The sequence below is a fragment of the Emydura macquarii genome, unplaced genomic scaffold (assembly GCF_026122565.2).
Source record: "Emydura macquarii macquarii isolate MOO-44397 ecotype Brisbane River unplaced genomic scaffold, CSIRO-AGI_Emac_v2 contig_1045, whole genome shotgun sequence".
In the NCBI taxonomy this organism is placed as follows: domain Eukaryota; kingdom Metazoa; phylum Chordata; order Testudines; family Chelidae; genus Emydura; species Emydura macquarii.
In genome coordinates, this window is record NW_027131182.1 from 13,264,749 (window position 1) to 13,285,535 (window position 20,787).

The 20,787-nt window shown below is 41.2% G+C and overlaps 1 protein-coding gene across 3 annotated transcripts; it reads right to left on the reverse strand.

The window, feature by feature from the left end:
• Positions 1-396: 396 nt before the first annotated feature.
• On the reverse strand, positions 397-18,937 carry CAPSL (calcyphosine like). 3 transcript variants are annotated; one of them, XM_067545520.1, is made up of 8 exons: positions 18,875-18,937; positions 15,682-15,818; positions 14,087-14,264; positions 13,060-13,269; positions 6,179-8,282; positions 5,258-5,462; positions 1,074-1,160; positions 397-850 (listed from the first exon to the last, which is right to left on the reverse strand). In XM_067545520.1, the coding sequence occupies exons 2-5, from the start codon at positions 15,816-15,818 to the stop codon at positions 8,181-8,183; spliced, it is 627 nt and encodes a 208-aa protein (XP_067401621.1). In that variant the 5' UTR covers positions 18,875-18,937; the 3' UTR covers positions 397-850; positions 1,074-1,160; positions 5,258-5,462; positions 6,179-8,180. The 3 variants fall into 3 exon arrangements, with proteins under 3 accessions (XP_067401621.1, XP_067401619.1, XP_067401620.1); XM_067545518.1 differs by having other exon boundaries at positions 397-1,160; XM_067545519.1 differs by lacking the exon at positions 5,258-5,462 and having other exon boundaries at positions 397-1,160.
• Positions 18,938-20,787: the final 1,850 nt, after the last annotated feature.

Consider the following 20,787-nt stretch of genomic DNA (forward strand, 5'->3'; position numbering starts at 1 on the left):
ACATTGACTTCAATGGAAGAACAAGCAGGCTTAAAGAACATTTACCATAACTATGGCCCCTATCTTGCATTTGCTTATGCCTATGGGTAACTTTACACGTGACAAGTCCTGCTAAACTTCTCAGATGCTAACTTATTTGCAGCGTTGGGGCCCATGTTTGTAAAAAAATAATGTACATTGTTCTATACGGGATTAAACAGCTGGGATTTGTTCTTTGTTCCGTTAATTTGTTCTTTGTTTTATGCATTTATTATTTTGGTTGCAGGTTTTTGAGGTTGTCCTTTTAAACTTGTAAAAATGTAACATGAAGGAAACTTTTAAAATAACTCTTCAAATTATTTCAGAGTCAAATAAACCCCTTATTATGATGATCAGTAAATAATGGAGAACAAAACGTTTCAAATCAGTGCTTTTATATATAGCAGGAATATCTACATTACTAATCGAATACATGGCCATACAACAGAGCAAGTGATTATGTTGAAAATGAAATTGCAAATGTAAACAGATTATCACATCCCCTAGTTCAAATCAATTCTTTTCATTAAGCACTGTTTGTTTCTTGCCTACTAAGAACTACCTATTAAAATATTAAAGCATGTGCAAGTGTTGAGTTATTTGGAAAACCGCTAATTTTGCAGGTGCATGTAGCCCAAAGAATCAGCTGAAAAATCGCAAACCCATACTGAGCTCCTCAAAAGCATCACACTTTTTATAGTCTCTGATTCTGAAAGTAGTAATAGCAAAAATCATAGATTCCAGGACTCTTCATCATTAGATGGAAGTATGCATTACTATCCATAGAAGCACTAACTCCAGCGTAATAGTTCAAAAACTCATCTTATGTAACCTATAAACAAGAAAGCCAAAGTTAACTATTTGCCATGCTGACACTATACATTGCTATATAACATAGACCAAATCAGAAAGCTTAACACATTCCAAAAATGTTTTAAACATTTGATTATTATCTTTCAGTTATGTCTCATTGTTATGTCCACCTGTCAACTATTTCAATATTGAAATTCATTGTTACTGGTAACTTTTGCTTGTCTGCAAAAATCTCTGTTCACATAGGTATCAAAATGGAGTTTGACTCAAAATCCCACTGAAGTTAATGGAAACACTCCCAGTTCTTCCAGTAGGAACTGGCTCAGGACCTGAAATAATGAACATGAGAAAAGTTACCAGATGTTATTATCCACAGAAATGTAGGAATAAAATTCACAACTCAGACATCAAAATATAGTAAAGCGATCCAATAGTAATGCCACTACCAGCAGGAATATGAAGAAGAAAAGAAAAGGCTGAACAGCAACACAGATTCTTTCAAAATGAGACATTAAGAGGAAATACATTTTAGAAACATATTAAGAACTGAAATTATAGTATAAAACTAGAGCTGGACAGAAATGTTTTCCCTCTCAAATATAATTTAGACAAAAATGAAAAAAAAATTCAGCACAAATTAAAATACTGAAAAATATTGGCCAAAACCCCCAAAATTTGGATTTTGGATAAAATATTTTTGAGGGAGTTTTTTGGTTTTGTTTTGGGGTTTTTTTGGTAACAATTTTTTTTTGCTGTGGAAAGCAGACACTTTTCATAAAAAAATTCAATTATTCAAAACCCCACTTTTGAGTGCTAACAGGGTCCTGCCACACCATTCCTTGGGCAGAATTTCCACTGACGTCAATGGAGTTTTGAATGCAGATCAGTAGCAGAGCTGTGCCCATGTTCATTTAGCAGAGTATTCTCCTTATTCAGAGCAGGTTCAATATAAAACATACAGAGCCAGATTTTTAAAGGTATTTTGCTGCTAATGCCTATTGAACTCGATGTGACTTAGACACCTCACTACCTTTACAAGCTGGCCCACAATGCCTAAGCTTCTACATTATGAGCGCAATCCATGAAGGTACTTTGGAGGCTAAGTCCCAGTTTTAGGCATAGCTGCAGTGCACAAAACTCCAGCTCAGCTGCCGCCTAACCCTCTGTGCGCCTAAACTCACTCGGCACCTATGTTTTTGCAGTAACAATTCTCTAGACACTTATGTTTTTGCTTCTCAGCATGCAAACTGCTGACGCAATCTGTGAACCTATTTCCTGCCTAAGTCCCAGAGCCATTAGCAAACTGGGGAACACAGGCATTTGGCTGCCTAAGTCCCTTTCGGTAGGTGTGCTCGGAGGTTGCCTACTGGATCGATTCCCCTCAAATGAGTGCACACAAAACAGCTGGGGTGGGGGCGACACTATGGAACATTCTGGTAGGAGGCTCTCTCAATCTCTCCTATTGAAGTTGTTCCACTTTAATCAAACAATTGAAAAATTAAATATTAATTGGGCCAGTTTGAGAGTTAGAATGGCTATAACCTAATGGTTAGAGCACTCACCTGAGAGGTTACAGATCCCTGTTCAAATCCCTTCTCCCCCTAAGGCAGATGGGGGATTTGAACGGGGGGTCCCCCATACCCTGGGTGAGACCTAACCAGTCAACTACAGGTTATAAGGGAGAGCCTCCTTTTCCTCCAGCCCCTGCCTCCTTGCCCCCCATGCGTTTAGTAACCTATCTTCCCCGGGTTCACAGATCACAAGCAGAGATAGGCACATCCCTACAGCCTGGACTTAGGTGCCTGGCTCTGTGAGAGGGATGGGAATTAGCACACACCCCTCTGGTCAGCATTTCCCACTGGCTAGCTCGGGCAGCTCTTCTCCCAGAATGCTGCCATTCTGGATCACATTTGTAGTTGCCTCTCTCTCCCCATTCACTGGATAGGGGCTTAGGTGCCTAATGCAGGCTTTGTGGCTCATAGGGCTGTTTCTGTAATTTTCCAGGTGCAGTGCATAACATTGCCATGCTTGCTTGTATCCTTTCATGAATCTGGGCCCATTTACTGCTGTTGGGTTGTTATTCAGTTACTAAAGGTATTGACGTGGACACAGCAGCAAAATGAGGACTGACACATGCATGTCAGCCCATCACACTGCTTGGTAGCACAATTTCTGGCTAATCCATTCCCTCACATCCTGAAGCCATATGTCAGCGCCTCCTTCTGACAAATGCACACTTTTATCTCGACAAATTTCTGGATAATTGTAACAGTCGTCCCTATAATGTATCACTGAACCCCCTGTGTCCAGCACCATTAGTCACAAGGGGCCTTTGTATCAGCCACAGACTGCTAGGAAATCCTTTTTCTCCCAGCCTTACTGCCTGAGCTGGCTGGGCGAGGATGATGTAGGAGCAACTACGATGGTTCTGCACCAGCTAACTATTTCCATATGCAGAGGAAATCTCTGCCAGCTTGATCTGCCAGTTTTAAGGCAGCTTTGTGTGAGGACACCAGCACAAAGGGGCCCAAACATACCAGAAAGGCTGACTGGAATATATGTTTAATTATTAATTAAGCTCTCATACAATTGGGTATCTTGAACCAGGAGTATCTTTACGATTTACATATTAACTGCAGGCTTCATAAGGAAAATGTGAACTAAACAAGAATTTTTGATCATATCAGGCCATATGTTTCTCTCTCCCCAGGCCTCATGACCACACACACAGAAACCAAACACACAAAGAGGAAAAACTAAGTGGAAGTTTTGATATTGTTGAGGAATTAGGGCCTATGGCAAGCCAGTCAATTAAGAGCTAAGGATCAGTGGGAGAATTCTGACTCTAAATCTGTAGATTCTGTGGTTTCCATCTGGGTGACTAGTCTCTCAGTGTGATTTCCAGTTCCTCCCACCCCACAGGTAGAATGGCTTGGTTAGGAGCCCTGCTGCCACTATCCCCACTGCTCTATTTGCTTATCAGATGTACAAGGTGAAGAATGAAAGTTAATTCTGCTTGCACTAACATTAACTCCTGCTGTGTTTTTTACCTGTAAAACCATTTTCCCTAGGGAACATGCTGTCTGGAGCAGCTGTTCTCTGGCTTTCTACCTCTCAAATGCCAGGGGAGCTCAAATGCATGGTGTTTGTTTGAACCAGAGAGTTCCTGTGGGCTCAGGCAGAGGGAGGGAGCTTCTATGAATCAATGTAACATTTGGACAGAATTCCTGCTCCTTTGTCCCCTGCACAGATGGGAGGGGACCACAGAGCTCATTGTTTACAATGGTTTTCAACTGTGGCTTGTGTTCCAATTTAGAACTCTGTGCTGCCCTTGATCCACACACATAACTCCTCCTGACATCAATGGGAGTTCCATATATCGACTGAAAACATGACATGCTTCAGACTAAGATGTTCCCCACAATTTATACCCTCCTGTGTAGTTTGACTTTCATGATAAGAAATAATGTCATAGAACAAAGTGCTAAATAATATTTTAGAATCTTAATTCCAATTCCAGATAAACTGGTGTATTGCCATATATCTTCTAATACCTGCTGCTGTGCATATTGCCACATCAAACTCTAGAAGATATATAGTACGGCTACACAAGCCTCTCTGCAGCATCTCTTGGGTATTTACTTTATTTAGACTAAAGTGCACAAGAAACTGCTATTTAATGGATTCATTCAATGCAACTTTACAAATATCCCTGTCTACAGAACAGCATACAATAGTGCTAGAGACTGCTCGTAGACTATAAGGTCAGAAGGGACCATTATGATCATCTAGTCTGACCTCCTGCACAATGCAGGCCACAGAACTTCACCCACCCACTCCTATAATGGACCCCCTAACCTAAGATGGAGCTATTGAAGTCCTCAAATAATGATTTAAAGACTTCAGGGTACAGAGAATCCACCACCAAGTGACCCAGCCTACTGGCTCCAAGCATACAGCATTATTTATAACAGCATCTGAAACCAGATTCAAGCCCTTAGGTCCATACTTCCTTTGATCTACGCACTGCACTTCTCTTAGTCAATGCAAATTTTGCCCATAGGTCAAGGGTTGCAGTGTCTGGGCTTTGGTATATAACTTTTTCAATTTAGCTGCCAATTTGCTGTGTTTGTTTATCCCTTGATTTGGCATATCTTCAAATAAAATTACATTTATTACAGTATTCACAATTCTATTATATTTACTAGAGGGTAACAAATATTTCAGCTCAGCTCTGTTTTTTCCTGTGTACAATGTACTTTTTCTGCAGTTACCAGTTCTGTTTTAAAAAGCTGATTGAGGGCCTGATTCTGCTGAGGTGAATGGGAACATTGCCAGAGGGATTAGAATCAGGCCCTCAGTAACAGTTCCACAGAAGTTTTCAGGGTTATTTATTCATGTACAATGACTTCCAGAATGTGCTTACAAGAGAAAAAAGTGTGCAGCAGGGGAGGGGCTATGGGCCTTACTGGCCCAGCCTTTACTCAGAGAGAATCCAGAGGGTGATCAGTTGGTATTCCAGCCTATAGCAACAGTGGCCACAGAATCCTGATGCCTGCAGAATGAGATGTACCAATGCTATCCCTGTTCACCTCACTCAGTTCCCTGCACAAAGTCCTGTTATTCAGTATCTGTGCAGAAAGAGAAGGGAAATCTAATCTCAAAGCAGTGCTCTTTCATTAATCACAATGGTCTTGATCCTTTGCTCATTGAAGTCAATGGCAAAGTTCCCACTGACTCTATGAGTGCATGATCAGGGACAATAAGTTTTGCAGTGTCAGAGCTTTTCATCCATTTACAAAGAAACAATTGCTTTTGAAAAGGCACATTGCACTTGGCATTCAATAAATGTTAGTAGAATTTGATATGGTTAGTATTAAACCAACAAACTCATCAAGAGTTAAGGTTAGTAAGACAGAACTCTTCACTTCACTTGATTAAATGTCAGCACAACCGATTATTGGGGATTCTGGGAGTCTTTAGATACAGCCTATGCCAGAGTGGGATCATTTTTCACTTTGTGATCCCCACAGCCCACTAATGTTATATCTTTATTTAAAATGTGCAAGGTAGATAATATACTTGTTACAGAACCAATTGTGGCAGCCGTCGGCTCCCCTCTAGTGGGTCCCACGCTTGCACTGTCTCTAGTGGGCCAGGGTGTGTCCGGTCACCCTGTCTTCCCTAAGGAGGGGGGTAGGGACCCGGGCCCACCCGCTCCTCCGGGTCCCAGCCCAGGGGCCCTATGAGAGGCAGCTATGTGCTGCTGGCACCGTGTTCCCAGCTGCACTGTCTTCCCCTGGGCTAACTTTCCCCCTCCTTCTGGCTCCTTGAGCCAGATAGATACCTTCGTTCGTCCACAGGACTCTGCACTCTGTTCTGCTCCTCCGCTTTAAGTCAGCACTCGCACTCCCTCTCCCACTCCTCCTGCTTGTGCCCTGACTGTTTGCGGTGGAGGGCTTTTATGAAGCTCCTGGCTGGTCCTTCATTGGCCCCAGCTGCCCCTAATTGCCCCCTAATGGCACTCAGTTAATCAACAGGGAACAGAGCCCTGAGCATTTTTGGGCTCACATACCTCCCTTCCAGCGCTCTGCTACTGTCCTCTGCCCTCGCTATCTCACACAATACATAAAATAATAATAAAGTGGCCACATATAACTGCCAGCATGTGAAATGGCACATGTATTATTCACATAAGGCACCTTTCTATGTCATGCAGATGAATTTATTTGTTGGTCCACAACAGCATCACATTATATAAACAGTCCTCATTTCCTTGATAACAAATATTTTCTTATCAAACTAATTTCCCTCTCCACTCACATCAACTTCCATCATTGTTAATTTATGCGATTGGGCAGAGCCATGCCAGATCAAGGAAAACACTGAGATTGCACAGCCTGTGGTAAGGGATTCCAGATATCTACAGTTGTGATGGTAGGTCATATTTAAACAAAATAGCAAGCGTGTTTCCCATAAGACCAGTTATCCAAACAGCCCAGGATCAGATTTTCAAGTGCTCAGTAGCTACTAATTCCCATTGCGACATTTAAGTTCAGATTTTTCAAAATCACACACTAAACTTTTGAACATCAGGACACTTAGTTTGGTATGTAAATAGGAGCTGAGTGCTTGAAAATCTGGTTCCACTTGTGGGTGTTAAGCTCCTGTTAAAATCTGGCCCATAGCAACGTTTTGTTTGCTCTGAGTATGGTTCGATTTGTCGTCAAAACCTTGAGTCTTTTACTAAGAATGAAGACATTGAAAATACAAGTATATGACACATTCACAAATTAATGGGAGTAAATCCTGCTTCATGTAAACCACTTTAACAATGACAACAATTTACTCTGACACAAGAGAAATGGAAAAAATAAAAGGAAACAAAGCAGGGATAATTAGAAGAAGTACATCTTTCAGACAGGCCCCTTCTTTTACCATCCCTCTCCTCACAGGTAATTGACCAGACATCAGCTCTCACAGCCATTGATGTGATAGGAGAATCCTATTATCTCTTCCAGTTCACTAACATCCTGTCCTTTTTTCAGCAGCAAAGCCAGGAAATTATAAAATTATAAAGTTATATATATTTATTTATTTATGATTATATATATTTATGTATAATAAAGTTCTTTAGTTCATAAAAATTCCCAGGAGAAGTAGCTTAGGTATAGTCTTTCAGTTTAGGTCCAGCATAGACATTGGATAGAGCATAGGTAAGTGGTCCAATTACACAGTTACAAGAGAACATTATAAATCATCTATGCCCACTGGTGACGTTGATAAGGGGAACAGTAGATAGATAGCCCCAGAAAATGAGAAGAAAGTCAAGAAACAAAGGAATAGAAGGAAAAAGGAGAAAGACAAATCTACGAATCTCTGGATAGAATACATGCTACAAAAATGCCCACACATTTATACACTGAGTTACATATATCCCAGAATCCTCTGCTCTGGTGCTATCTGACCTCCTTCGAAACACAGCTGCAGCTTGGGCAAAGAATTTGGGGACATGTCTGGGAATGAAAGGTGCCTATCACACATCAGAGGAGAAACTGGTTACCCATATGAGAGAAGAAACAACACAGACAAGGGAAACAGGAGGAAAAGGGAGGGGAGTGATGATTGGCAGGGCTGCCAAATCTCCTCTTGGCCTATGATGTCAATCAGCTCAGCATGGTCCTGACAAAACAATGTGGTACGGTGTGTATTGTCTCCTCTGATAGGCTGAAATCAGCACAGTGACTACAAATTACTATTACAGGAAACGTGACCATATTATTGTGCACATATTTAATCCCGTGGAGCTAAGAAGTTGGAAATAAAGTCTTGTTTCCTTAATCGTACAGTTAGAGTTTCCAAGCATTTCTCATCATGATAATGAAATAGACATCAGTGTCTATTGAAGCGCTGACTCCTGCATAGTAGTTCATGAATTCTTCTGTTGTAACCTAAAGTGGAAGATTTTAAAACAGAAAAGAAAACCTTCATTCTTCATGTCATAACACATATATATTCTATACATAAATAAACATCTATAAATGAGCAAAGACTGAAGTCATACATTGTACACTTTGTGCTTCAAGTTATCTTGAATTAGGAAGGAACCTAAGACAGGAGGGAAAATGAAGAAGGTGTAACTCCTTCAGTAGTAGAAAGTCCTAAAATGTAGAGGTCCTGTTCTCCAAGTGAACCTAGTTAAAAACAACTTCTCATCTTCCCTGAAAACTGAAAGATAGAATCAGTGAAGCTCTGGTCCTTCAAAAAGACAAACCTTGTCATGTAATTTTCTCATTGACTTATCTGAATTGAATAGCATGTTCATTACAATGTAATGGATGAACTAGAATGTGTTCCTGGTGCAATTGGGAGATTTTATATCCATTTATCAAGCTAAAAATGCTATTTTTCAGAGCAGATCTGACTAAAAGAGACAAAGCAGTTTTTAAATCCCAGCTGAGTTTTGTTTATTTCAATTTGCATTTTTGGGTTGAATCCATTTACAAAAACAACTAACTAGCCTGCCCATCCACTTTTTAAATTGGCATGGCCTTTTATATGTGTAAAACTATTTTTCTAATCCCCATTCATATATAATTCTTGCGAAGTTTTAATCTTTGGACCATTAATACAGCACTTTGAATAAAGATATTATACAAAAAGATATCTCCCTATCTAGTTCTTTCAGACAACTTTATTCAAACAACTAAAAGAAGTTTCTAGATCACAGCCTATTCTTCTCATGGGGGACTTCTATCACCCTGACATCTGATGGGAGAATAATACAGCAGTGCATGGACAATCCAGGAAGTTTTTGGAGAGTGTTGGGGACAACCTCCTGGTGCAAATGCTGGAGGAACCAACTAGGGGCTGAACCCCTCTTGACCTGCTGCTCACAAACAGGGAAGAATTGGTAGGGAAAGTAGAAGTGGATGGCAACCTGGGCAGCGGTGACCATGAGATAGTCGAGTTCAGGATCCTGACAAAAGGAAGGATCGAGAGCAACAGAATAGAGACCCTGGACTTCAGAAAAGCAGACTGACGACTTGAGGGAACTGATGGGCAGGATCGCCTGGGAGGCTAATATGATGAGAGAAAGGAGTCCAGGACAGTTGGCTGTATTTTAAAGAAATCTTATTGAGGGTGCAGGAACAAACCATGTGCCGAAAAAATAGCAAATATGGCAGGTAACCAGCTTGGCTTAACAGAGAAATCTTTGGTGAGTTTAAACACAAAAAGGAAGCTTAAAAGAAGTGGAAGCTTGGCCAGATGACTAGAGAGGAGTATTAAAATATTGCTTAAGTATGCAGGGGTAAAATCAAGAAGGCCGAAAAGTACAATGGGAGTTGCAGCTAGCAAGGAACATGAAAGGTAACAAGAAGAGTTTCTACAGGTATGTTATCAACAAGAAGTTGTTCAGGGAAAGTGTGGGCCCTTACTGAATGGAGGAGCAACCTAGTGACAGATGATGTGGAAAAAGTTGAAGTGCTCAATGTTTTTTTTGCCTCTTTCTTCACAGACAAGATCAGTTCCCAGAATACTGCACTGGGAAGCACAGAATGGGGAGGAGCAGAGCAGTCCTCAGTGGTGAAAAAACAGGTACAGGACTATTTAGAAAAAATGGATATGCACAAGTCCATGGGCTGGATGCAATGCATCTGCGAGAGTTGGCTGAAGTGATTGCAGAGCCATTGGCTGTTATCTTTTGAAAATTCGTGATGATCGGGGGGAGGTCCCAGACAATTGGGAGTGCCCATCTAGAAAAAAGGGAAGAAGGAGGATATGGAGAACTAAAGACCAGTCAACCTCACCTCAGTCCCTGGAAAAATCATGGAGAGGTCCTCAAGGAATCCAGTTTGAAGCGTTTGGAGGAAAGGAAGGTGATCAGGAACAGTTAGCATGGATTCACCAAGGGCAAGTCATGCCTTACCAACCTGATTGCCTTCTGTGATGAGATGACTGACTTTGTGGATGTGGTGAAGGCAGTGGACATGATATACCTTGACTTTAGCAAGGCTTTTGATATGGTCTCCCACAGTATTCTGGCCAGCAAGTTAAAGAAGTATGGGTTAGATGAATGGACTATATAAGGTGGATAGAAGTTGAGCAGGGTGTTGGACTAGATGACCTCCTGAGGTCCCTTCCAACTCTAATCTTCTATGAGTCTATGACAGAAAGCTGGCTAGATCATTGGGATCAATGGGACATCGAGATCAATGGCTCAATATCTAGTTAGCAGCTGGTATCAAGCAGAATGTCCAAGGGGTCGATATTGGGCCAGTTTTGTTCAACATCTTCATTAATGATCTGGAGTCTGGGGTGGATTGCACCCTCAGCAAGTTTGCAGATGACACTAAGCTGGGGGGGAGTGGTAGATATGCTGGAGGATAGGTATAGGATACAGAGTGACCTAGACAAATTAGAGGATTGGGCCAAAAGAAATCTGATGAGGTTCAACAAGGACAAGTGAAGAGTCCTGCACTTAGAACAAAAGAATCCCATGTACTGCTACAGTCTAGAGACTGACTGGCTAACCAGCAATTATGCAGAAAAGGACCTGGGGGTTACAGTGGACAAGAAGCTGGATATGAGTCAACAGTGTACCCTTGTTGCCAAGAAGGCTAACGTCATTATTGGGCTGCATTAGTAGGACCATTGCCAGCAGATCAAAGGAAGTGATTATTCCCCTCTAGTCCGCACTGATGAGGCCACATTTGGAGTATTGTGTCCAATTTTGGACCTCCCTCTCTAGGAAGGATGTGAACAAATTGGAGAGAGTCCAACAGAGGGCAATAAAAATGATTAGGGGGCTTGAGCACATGACCTACGAGGAGAGGCTGAGGGAACTAGATTTGTTTAGCCTGCAGAAGAGAAGAATGAGGGGGAGATTTGACAGCAGCCTTTAACTACCTGAAGGGGGTTTCAGTGAGGCTGGAGCTAGGCTGTTCTCAGTAGTGGCAGATGACAGAACAAGGAACAATGGTCTCACATTGCAGTGGGGGAGGTCTTTGTTGGATATTAGGAAAAATCTTTTTCACCAGGAGGGTGGTGAAACACTGGAATGGGTTACCTAGGGAGGTGGTGGAATCTCCATCCTTAGAGGTTTTTAAGGCCTGGTTTGACAAAGCCATGGCAGGAATAAATTAGTTGGGGTTAGTCCTGCTTTGAGCAGGGGGTTGGACTAGATGACCTCCTGATGTCCTTTCCAACCTTAATCTTCTATGATTCCTCATTGTTCCAGCTCTTGTGTTTGGAAGACACATAAAATGTTTTGATAACTGGAACTTAAAGAACTTAAATGACTTAAAGTCACTTATTATAAACAGGCATCCACTTCCCCAAGCTTGGCTGACTCGACAAGCTCAGTGTTAAGGCACATTGGCTAACACAAATCATTTCTGCTCACTAAGCCAGACATCTTTGCCAACTCCATTATATGAATCTCGCTTATCTGAAACCTCCAGTTAACAAAAACAAGGCCATGTCCCCACTGCTGGAGTCAGGAGACACCCTAGTTTGAAACAACAGGAGGCTTTGGATAACTGAGGTGAGTTTACATCAGTGGTGTGGCTTAGATCAGATGTCAGCACAGACAGGTCAAGGCTGCTGTTCAGCAGGAACTGTGGTATAGTGGATTAGGCACAAGGCTTAGAAATAAGAGACGCAAATTCTGAAATTAAAATTTTTATCACCTTGTGCTTTTGTAAAGTCGGGACAATTGTATTTACTTTCTTAATATGTTTGTATGCTGAAAGCATTTATTTATTTATTATTATTACTATTATTATTTATTTATAAAATGCAAAACACTGCTAAGGTCAATTAGAGGCACAGGGAGTGATAGAAATCCCAACTCTGGTCCCAATTCAGAAAAGCACTGAAGTATGTGCAGAAGTCCATCCTTATTCATGACTGACTTCAATGCCAATTGACCACAATGGGATTTAAGCACATGCATAAATGCTGTCCTGAATAGCAATGACTTCCTGAATCTGGGACTCTAGGCTTAAACTAGACGCTGTGTTGTAGTTACTTAGGGGGTGGAGAATCTCCTCCTCACAAGGGGTTTGAATATCGGGCTCTGTATATTAGCAATAATTACACTTTTCTTTATTGTGTCGAGTGCTGTTGATCTGAGGTGGAATGCATAGTCTGATGCCATATCACATGAATTGCAACTCAATCACATGTAACTACAAAAAGGCCCCAAATCCTATGATTTTGCATGTGGTCATATTTTGTTCTGTATGCAGTGGGCTTGGGGTGTGATGGAAGCAGGATGGAGGAGAGCTGGAGTCAGTGGATCTGCTGCTACATGGCACCACCAACCATTGCCACTGGTGGGGCAGAGGTGCCATAGCAGCTGTAGAGTGTCTCCATTCCAATCACAGAAGATTAGGGTTGGAAGGAACCTTTACCAGTCCTTCACTCCAGGTAAGGCAGACACAGGATTTAGCCTAGTATAATTTGATTACCCAAATTATTCAAAAAGATAGGCCTCGGCATTAAAAAAGCAGTTGGGTATTAATGGAGGGAAAGAAAAAAAAGAACATTATCCTCATGGCTGTGCATCCATTTTACTATTAATCCAAGGGATGTATCAATAAGTATGGCATAGATGCACTATACTTGCTTTCATTTGTTTGATTTGGGCTTGTTTTCACAGATAGCAATTCTAGCTTTGCACAAATGGAGCGCCTTTCAATTGCCTTGGGCTATTCTACTTACCTTTCCATCTTTTTCATAGGGTGAATCAAAATTATCTAGAAAGGCTCTAAAAACTTGATCTTCTGTCCATTCGCCATTCTGATATTTGGGATGATGCTTTGCATTATATACCCCCCGTAAGTCTTCAATAGTTACAATACCATCGCCGGTTTTGTCAAACTTCCTAAACGCTTGCATGATGACCTCTTTTCTGGCATTAGACATTGGCGGCTGAAAGCAGATATTAACAGATGAATCCTATGTCTACCTGTTGCCTGTCCAGTTTCAGCTTCCAGCTATGCTGCTGCTGTTACAAGTAAACACACTTCCACAGAGCCTGGGACATGGTTTGCACATGAATGCCACCAGAGCAGAGTGTGACAGTTATCTTGCTGGACAAGTATTGAGACAGGAAGTGCAATTCACCATTGACCAAATAGTGCAACTGACTGTACTCAGACGTCTATCAAAGTGTTAGAAACAAACTGAAAAAAGAGTTAAAATGTTTTTAGTATATTTCTGTTCTCTCCATATTAGACGTCACTTGTAACAATGATAGGTACAAGATAACGCTCTTTTTTAAAATTTGTATTTTAGCAGTATTTACAGGCCCAAACCAAAATAAGGCCCCTGCTGTGTTAGGCATTGCACAAATACGTACAAAGAGAAGGCCATGCTGCCTTAATGAGTTTACAGCATAAGCAGACGAGAAAGATAAAGGAAGTATTATTATCCCCATTTTAGATAGGGAAGTGACGCACAGAGAGATTAAGTGATTTTCCTATGGAAGTCTGTAACAAAGCCCTGAAACTGAACTCTGAAACCCTGGGTCCCAGAGACTTACCCACAAGACCACCTTTCCCTACTCATTTTTAGATGGAAATGGAATTCTTCAAACTAATGTTGCCCCTTTTGATATTTCTGTAGAAATCAATAATACTGATAAAACAGAACTGTACTGACCTATGACTTGACTGTTCAGCTACTCATGGAACAGAATTCTTCTCATTTAGATAACAACAAAAAAGTACTTTGTTTGGAAACTTACTCTTAAAGTTACAAGAAATTCATCAAAGTCTATTGTTCCGCTGCCATCTTTATCAAAGATCTTGAAAAGCTCTTGAGCCTCTTCCTTGTCAATCGTCACGGCATAATCATTTAACCCTTTCAAGAATTCTTTGAAATCGAGGGTTCTGCTGTTGTTGTCATCCATAATCTGAAATACTCTGTGGAAAAACGTGTGTTTCTAATTAATTAATTAAGTAAAAGAAATCATATTATCATAAAAGATTAGGGTTGGAAGGGACCACAGGAGGTCATCTAGTCCACCCTCCTGCTCAAACCAGGACCAACCCCAACTAAACCATCCCAATAAAAAATGGGGGTGGAGAATCTTACACAGAAGAATGACAGTTTATAAGGACTAGAAAAGGACTCCACCTTTTTACTGGGATAACGTTTCCCCTTCCTCAAGTCTCTTCAGAGAAAAGCAGGGCTGCAGTTATTGAGGCGGTAATGAGCAATGCCTATCAAACAGCACTGCTTGCCCCACCTAACCAGTTTGGCAAGGTCTATTTTCCATTCCCTCTATCTGAACATGAAACATGATCTTCACAAAACACAAACTACTAAGTTCCACATAGAAGATGTTTTACTTTTAAAAAGGATTGCAGTAAAGGAAGTATACAAGTATTTTTAAAAATCCAACCCCAATATAATAATCATTACTATTATTGTATTGAAATTGAGCCATCTGGAAAATCATAGCTGTTGAGAATGATTGAAATAATTGTCAAACTCAGCTCCGATGGAGAAAAGAACTATATCAGTGATGAAACAGAAAAATACATTAAAATGTGGTGTCACACAGATATATTAATGCAGTTGTGATACAACATGGCTCATACATGATGTCATTACTAAAACAACATTTTCAGATTAAATGACTTGCCCAGGGTCACACAGGAAACGTGTAGCCATGCCTATTAGTCATTTTAGTCTCTCTGTGCCTCACTTACCCATCTGTAAAATGGAGATAATAATACTTCCTTTGTCTTTCTTGTCTACTCAAAAGCTCATTAATTAATATACACATGTAACTAGTGCACACTGAGGCTATAGCCACTCACTTTGGTCTGATGGCCCTACTCCGCATTCTCGGATCAAAATTTTAAACAGGAAGCTTAACGTATGAAACCTCCTGCTTGTGGTCCACACCATCACTGGGTGTAACTCAGTGTCATTCCACTGGATCTGTCATTGGATCTGTCATTGGATCTGGCTCTTGTATCTTTACATCCCTTTGTTTTGGTGTTGGGGATGCGGATGGTGGCATTAATTTCAATTCCTGGCTGTTTGCATCACTTTCTTTTGGTTGGTGGGTGGGTTTTGTATTTTTATTGAAAAATTATTGAAAAAAACAAACAAACAATATTGAAGTTGCAGTTGTACTTCCCAGATCCAAACACCCATTTGCTCTGGGGCATTTGAAATCCTGACTCCGTGGAAGTCCATTGGAGTGGTGTAACTGACTTCAATCTATAGCTGATATTTTGCAGCTTAAACCCATTATAGCCTTAGTTCTATAGCACCCTACAATTCATATTATTTGCTTTAATAATGTGCTTGACTTCTTAGATTTACCTGCCAAGTCCTTTGATGCCTGCAGACCCCCTTGCTAGACATTGCAGCCGCAGCTTCTCAATTGGGTCTGTGGTTTTGGACAGGTTTTTTTTGGCCTGGATTGCCATGTCTCGGTCATGCCTCGCTGTACCAGGCATCTAGAAGAAGAATTTCCCCCTTTAGCACAGATTCACAAACCTAAAAAAGGCTTAATCTGATGGGCACTGATTACCAAGTACCAAGTCTTTAAAATATGTTCTTGAATACTGAAACCCGTCTTACTTCCTCTACCAGCACAAATACCTTACTTGTAAGTGCTTTCTTCTAGTTAATGAATTACAAGAAAGACTTTTGTGGCCTTTTGATATTAACAGTCAAAAATATCATTGCACAAAACTGGAAATGCAGCCGGCCCCTGGGAGGAAATGAACAGCTAGCAAGAGTCTGATATATACTAGCCATGTGCAAACACTGGTACTCTGTGAGACAAAGAACACCACAACGTAGCACAGTGATATGCTGAGTTATAAACATACACAGATGCTGGCCATCCAGATCTCTTCCACATTTGAGCAAATATGTAACAATAATATTTAGTAATTGTATAAGATTGTAACAGGTCTCAGGTTCTAGGACCCTGTGCAGAAATGCAAAGTAATTTAACTCTACCTGACAGCCAAATCAGGTGGGCCCTACTAGTGCTACAAACGATTTCTTGTTCAAGCGATCCATTTCCAACACACCAGAACAATAACACATACTACAACAACACATGCTACAAAAATTCACGATTCATAGATTTTAAGGCCAGAAGGGACCATTATAACAATCTTATCTGACATCTTGCATTACAGTGACCCCACCCAATAATTTCTGCCATGTGCTCTATGAGCACACTGGAGTGAGCATGCAGCAGGAGCTGATTTCACTCAGGGAATTGCCAGGTGGGATGCATGCAGTGCACTTATTCCCTTCACGTTCCCTTCTCCCATTCCATGCCAATTTTTTCCTCTCTGACAGGGTAAGGGCTGGGGACCATTAATTACTCTGTTCCCCAGACCTCTACGGCAATCAGTGCCTGGAGACACAGCCATCAGTGGAATTACACCAGGGATAAAGCTGGCCCTTGTACATTCCCAGCAGAAACTTGATTAAAGCACAGTAAAAACTGATCAGACAAATAATAAACATGCTGACTTAGGCCATGAACCTGCAGTTGGAGACACTGATGTGGATCCCATGTTCATATGAGGCCCACTGACGTCTACGCAGATGTAGAGTCCATGCTACTGAATCTGATTGTAGGATCAGGCCCTTACACCATTGGTTCCCAACCTGTGGCCCGGGAGCCCAAAGTGGCCCCTGGGATCTTTCAAAGTGGCCCGCCGCTCCCCTCCCCCTGGCTGCAGAAGGGAGCCACTGCCTAGGGACTCGGAGTGCACAGGGCTACAGGACATGTGCAGTTTCTCTGCTGCAGCCAGGGGGATGGGAGATCAGCAAGGAGGCAGCCCCTTCGCTGAACTCCTTCCATCTGGCTGCAGTGGGGGAGGGAGGGGAGGCTGCTGGCAGAGCCACCAGGACCTACCATGTTTAAGGAGGGGCAGGACTCTAAAAATCAGCGCTTTACAGTTTGGCCTGCACTTTGCAGGTCACCCACCGTGACTTAGCTGCCAGGCCATGTGCTTCAGTGTGTAGTGACAGTTACTCATCTACGCTAGTGCTTTGTCTGTGAGTGTGTGACATACTGTGAGTAATTTGTAGGTGTAACATAGTGAATGTAAAAATGAGCACAGTTGCATCAAAATGTTTACTTTAAACATGCAGTGATTTGTAGTCCTTAATGGTGTATACGTCAATACATTTTTTATAAGTTGATAGACTGGCGGCCCTTCAGGGTTGTAAAAATGATATTTGTGGCCCTTGAGCCAAAAATGGTTGGGAACCACTGCCTTACACTGTGCATTTTGTTTCACTTGTTTTGTTTGATAGTATCATAGAGATAGATGGGAAAGCCCTTCTAAGTCATAGAGTCCAGACCCCTTATGGGTCAGAGTTGTTCCCTACGGTAGATCTTCCAGTCCCACTTTCTGCACAGGTGATGAATTCACAGCCTTCTAGATATTTCAAAAATCACATGACCACTGCAACAGTGACTGCCTGATGTAGCACATAGAAAAAAAGGGGTAACAGACCCAGCAAGGATTTATGGATAACACATTACATTATTATACCAGAGATCTGAAGGTTAAAAATATGCATGATTACTAAAAGATTTAGTGACTATATATACTTTATATATGCTGAATAGCAGCTCTACAGGTTCCTTATAAACATACGTTAATAGCCACTAATAAAGCAGGAAAAGGCCATTATACTGATCTCATATGACTTTGTTTCCTATCCCACTGTACAACATCATCAACTGTCTCCCATAAGTGAAGAATGACCTGTTCATGGAATTGTTCCATTCGGTAACATTAAACAGAGTTTTGCACTGAATAATTGCTGAAATTTTTAGCAATTACGGTTGCCTGAGTTAACTTTTTACTGGCTATGGTGCTTCACATAGAATGGTCAGAGTAAAAATAAAATAAGATTTATTTCTATAGTAAAAATAAAAAATGAAATTTCATGCTGGGTTTTTCAAAGAATTCTTACAGTTAGTCACCCAAATCCCAATGAAATGTAATGAAAATTTGATGCCCAACTCCCTTAGAGTCATAGAGTTTAAGATCACAAGGAACAATTAGATCATCTAGTCTGAAATCCTGTATATCACAGACCATTACTTTTTACCCAGTTACCCCTGTATTGAGCCTATAGGACCCTTTAAAGACCACCGCCTTATTTCTCTGAAAAACTCTAAAATGCATGTTGTGAAAGGTGAAAAAACACATCATTCTTTGGATTATAATAGTGCCCAAAAAGTGCTAGTCTCTGTCAAAACACATAATTACATGCCATTCCTGCCCCAAACACTTTACAATCCATGGAGACCTAAAGATCCAAAGTCAAAATGCCAATCTCTTTCACTTGTTTTTCCCAGTACCACCGCTACAAATAATATGAACATCAAATCCCCACACTTGTTTGCCAAGTTTCTAACTTATCGCTTTAAAAGCACGGCTTTCTGAAACCACAGACTCATCTATAATTTTGCGGTGTTTGAATGCCCCAGCCCCCTACCTTTACATTCTTAAATTAAATTCTTTACCTTTAATGTTACTCAGTAACCTGTTACTTCTACCTGAAACTACGGACACTCTCTTGTTCAGCTTGGAAAACTGGTCCTGTCTCTCCCCACCACCTCCTCCTTTTCTCTTCCAAGTCACACCCCTGTTGCTTTGATTGGATGGCTCATGGTAACTGATACAAGGCCATAGAAAGCTCCCAAACTGACTGGTGGGATTCCTTGTCTGTCTATCTCATTTTACATGTTTACATATCCCAGCCCCCTCTTTTTCAGGAGCTTGGAGTTTACCATCCTGTTTCCAAGGAGACATTGATCGCTGTGACAGGCCAAACCTTACTGACTGAGCCAGCTGCTAGGAGTAGTTGTGCTGCGCCTGTGTTGTGTGATTAGCAGATTTGTTTGTTTTGTTTTTTCTTTTTGACTTTTAAATTGCCTCATCCTTCGCCTTTCCGCCCACGCTGGTTGTGCGCAGCTCTTCCTGCAGCATATGAATTAACAATGGAAGTTTGACTCTCCATTTTCTTTGCCCATCCAAATCCCCCCTTTATTAAAAGGGTTATGTAAAGATTACAAGAGAGAGCACTATCTAAACATGCATGTATAAAAAAATCACATTTATTCAATACTTGATATGATTTTAAAAAATTCCTGTGGCCAACTAAGACAAGAGAAAGTAGTGAAGAATTAGTCATTTTGGTTCCACAAAAATCAAGGTACAGACATATTCTCTGCAGCTGATTATTTCACTATTCCCAAGAATTACTCAATGAGAGTCTGTATAAAGCATGTGCTGCACGTGAATGAAGGATCAAAACAAAATGAGCTGAAAACAGGAGAGACTAAGATTGAGGTCCTGATTTTCTGTTGGTGTAACCTGACTCCATGTGTACCAGCAAAGAATATGGCCCAAAAAATCAGGAGCCACCCCCTCAGAAAAGTAATTCTTCTGTAAGCAAAATTCCCAGTCACTTCCACAGGAGTTGCAAGTGTGTTAGGAAAGAGGAAACATACCTATAAATAGGAGGGGAATAAGAGGTGCTAGTTAAATAAAAGTCTGGCTCGTCTTCCCCTCTACAACAGCTTGTGCCCCTCAACACACACATATTAAACAGATCCACATCCAGACCCCAAACCCCACATTCAGTCTACCTTCAGCACATAGTTTGCACATTCCAGGTTCCAAAGGAAAGTCCCTGTTAATGATTTATGAATTTGGACAGTAACTAGAGTGCCTACATGTATTTTGTATAAGCTGGGCTGTGATGTAAAGTATCACACTTGCCTTGCCATTGTACACTCTACCCATAATAAAGCCAACTGGAAAATTTCAACTGTTCATCAAAAAATGGGAAAGAGATTTCATCAAAATGTTGGAGATTTTCTTCCTTGTTTTCTAACAATCTCTAAACACATATTAACCTTTGCACATAAACATCAGCAGGTAGAGAATGAGCGTGAGCTGCCCTGCTAGTCCTCTCTGTGTAACTCCCCTTAATTCAATAGGATCTCAGGAGCTACAGGATCTCAGTCTTAGCCTAGTAGCCTAAACAAAGGGTTAACAGACAAAGGATGGACCACCAAAGGAGAATATATTATAATCCCACACAAAATTTGGAGTATTGTGTCCAGTTTTGGGCCCCCCAATACAAAAAGGATGTGGAGAAGTTGGAAAGAGTCCAGCGGAGGGCAACAAAAATGATTAGGGGGCTGGAGCACAGGACTTATGAGGAGAGGAAGTCTACAGAAGAGAAGAATGAGGGGGGATTTGATAGCAGCCTTTAACTACTTGAAAGGGGGTTCCAGGGAGGATGGAACTAGGCTGTTCTCAGTGGTGGCAGATGACAGAACAAGGAGCAACGGTCTCAAGTTGCAGTGGGGGAGGCTAGGTTGGACATTAGGAAAAAGTTTTCCACTAGGAGGGTGGTGAAGTACTG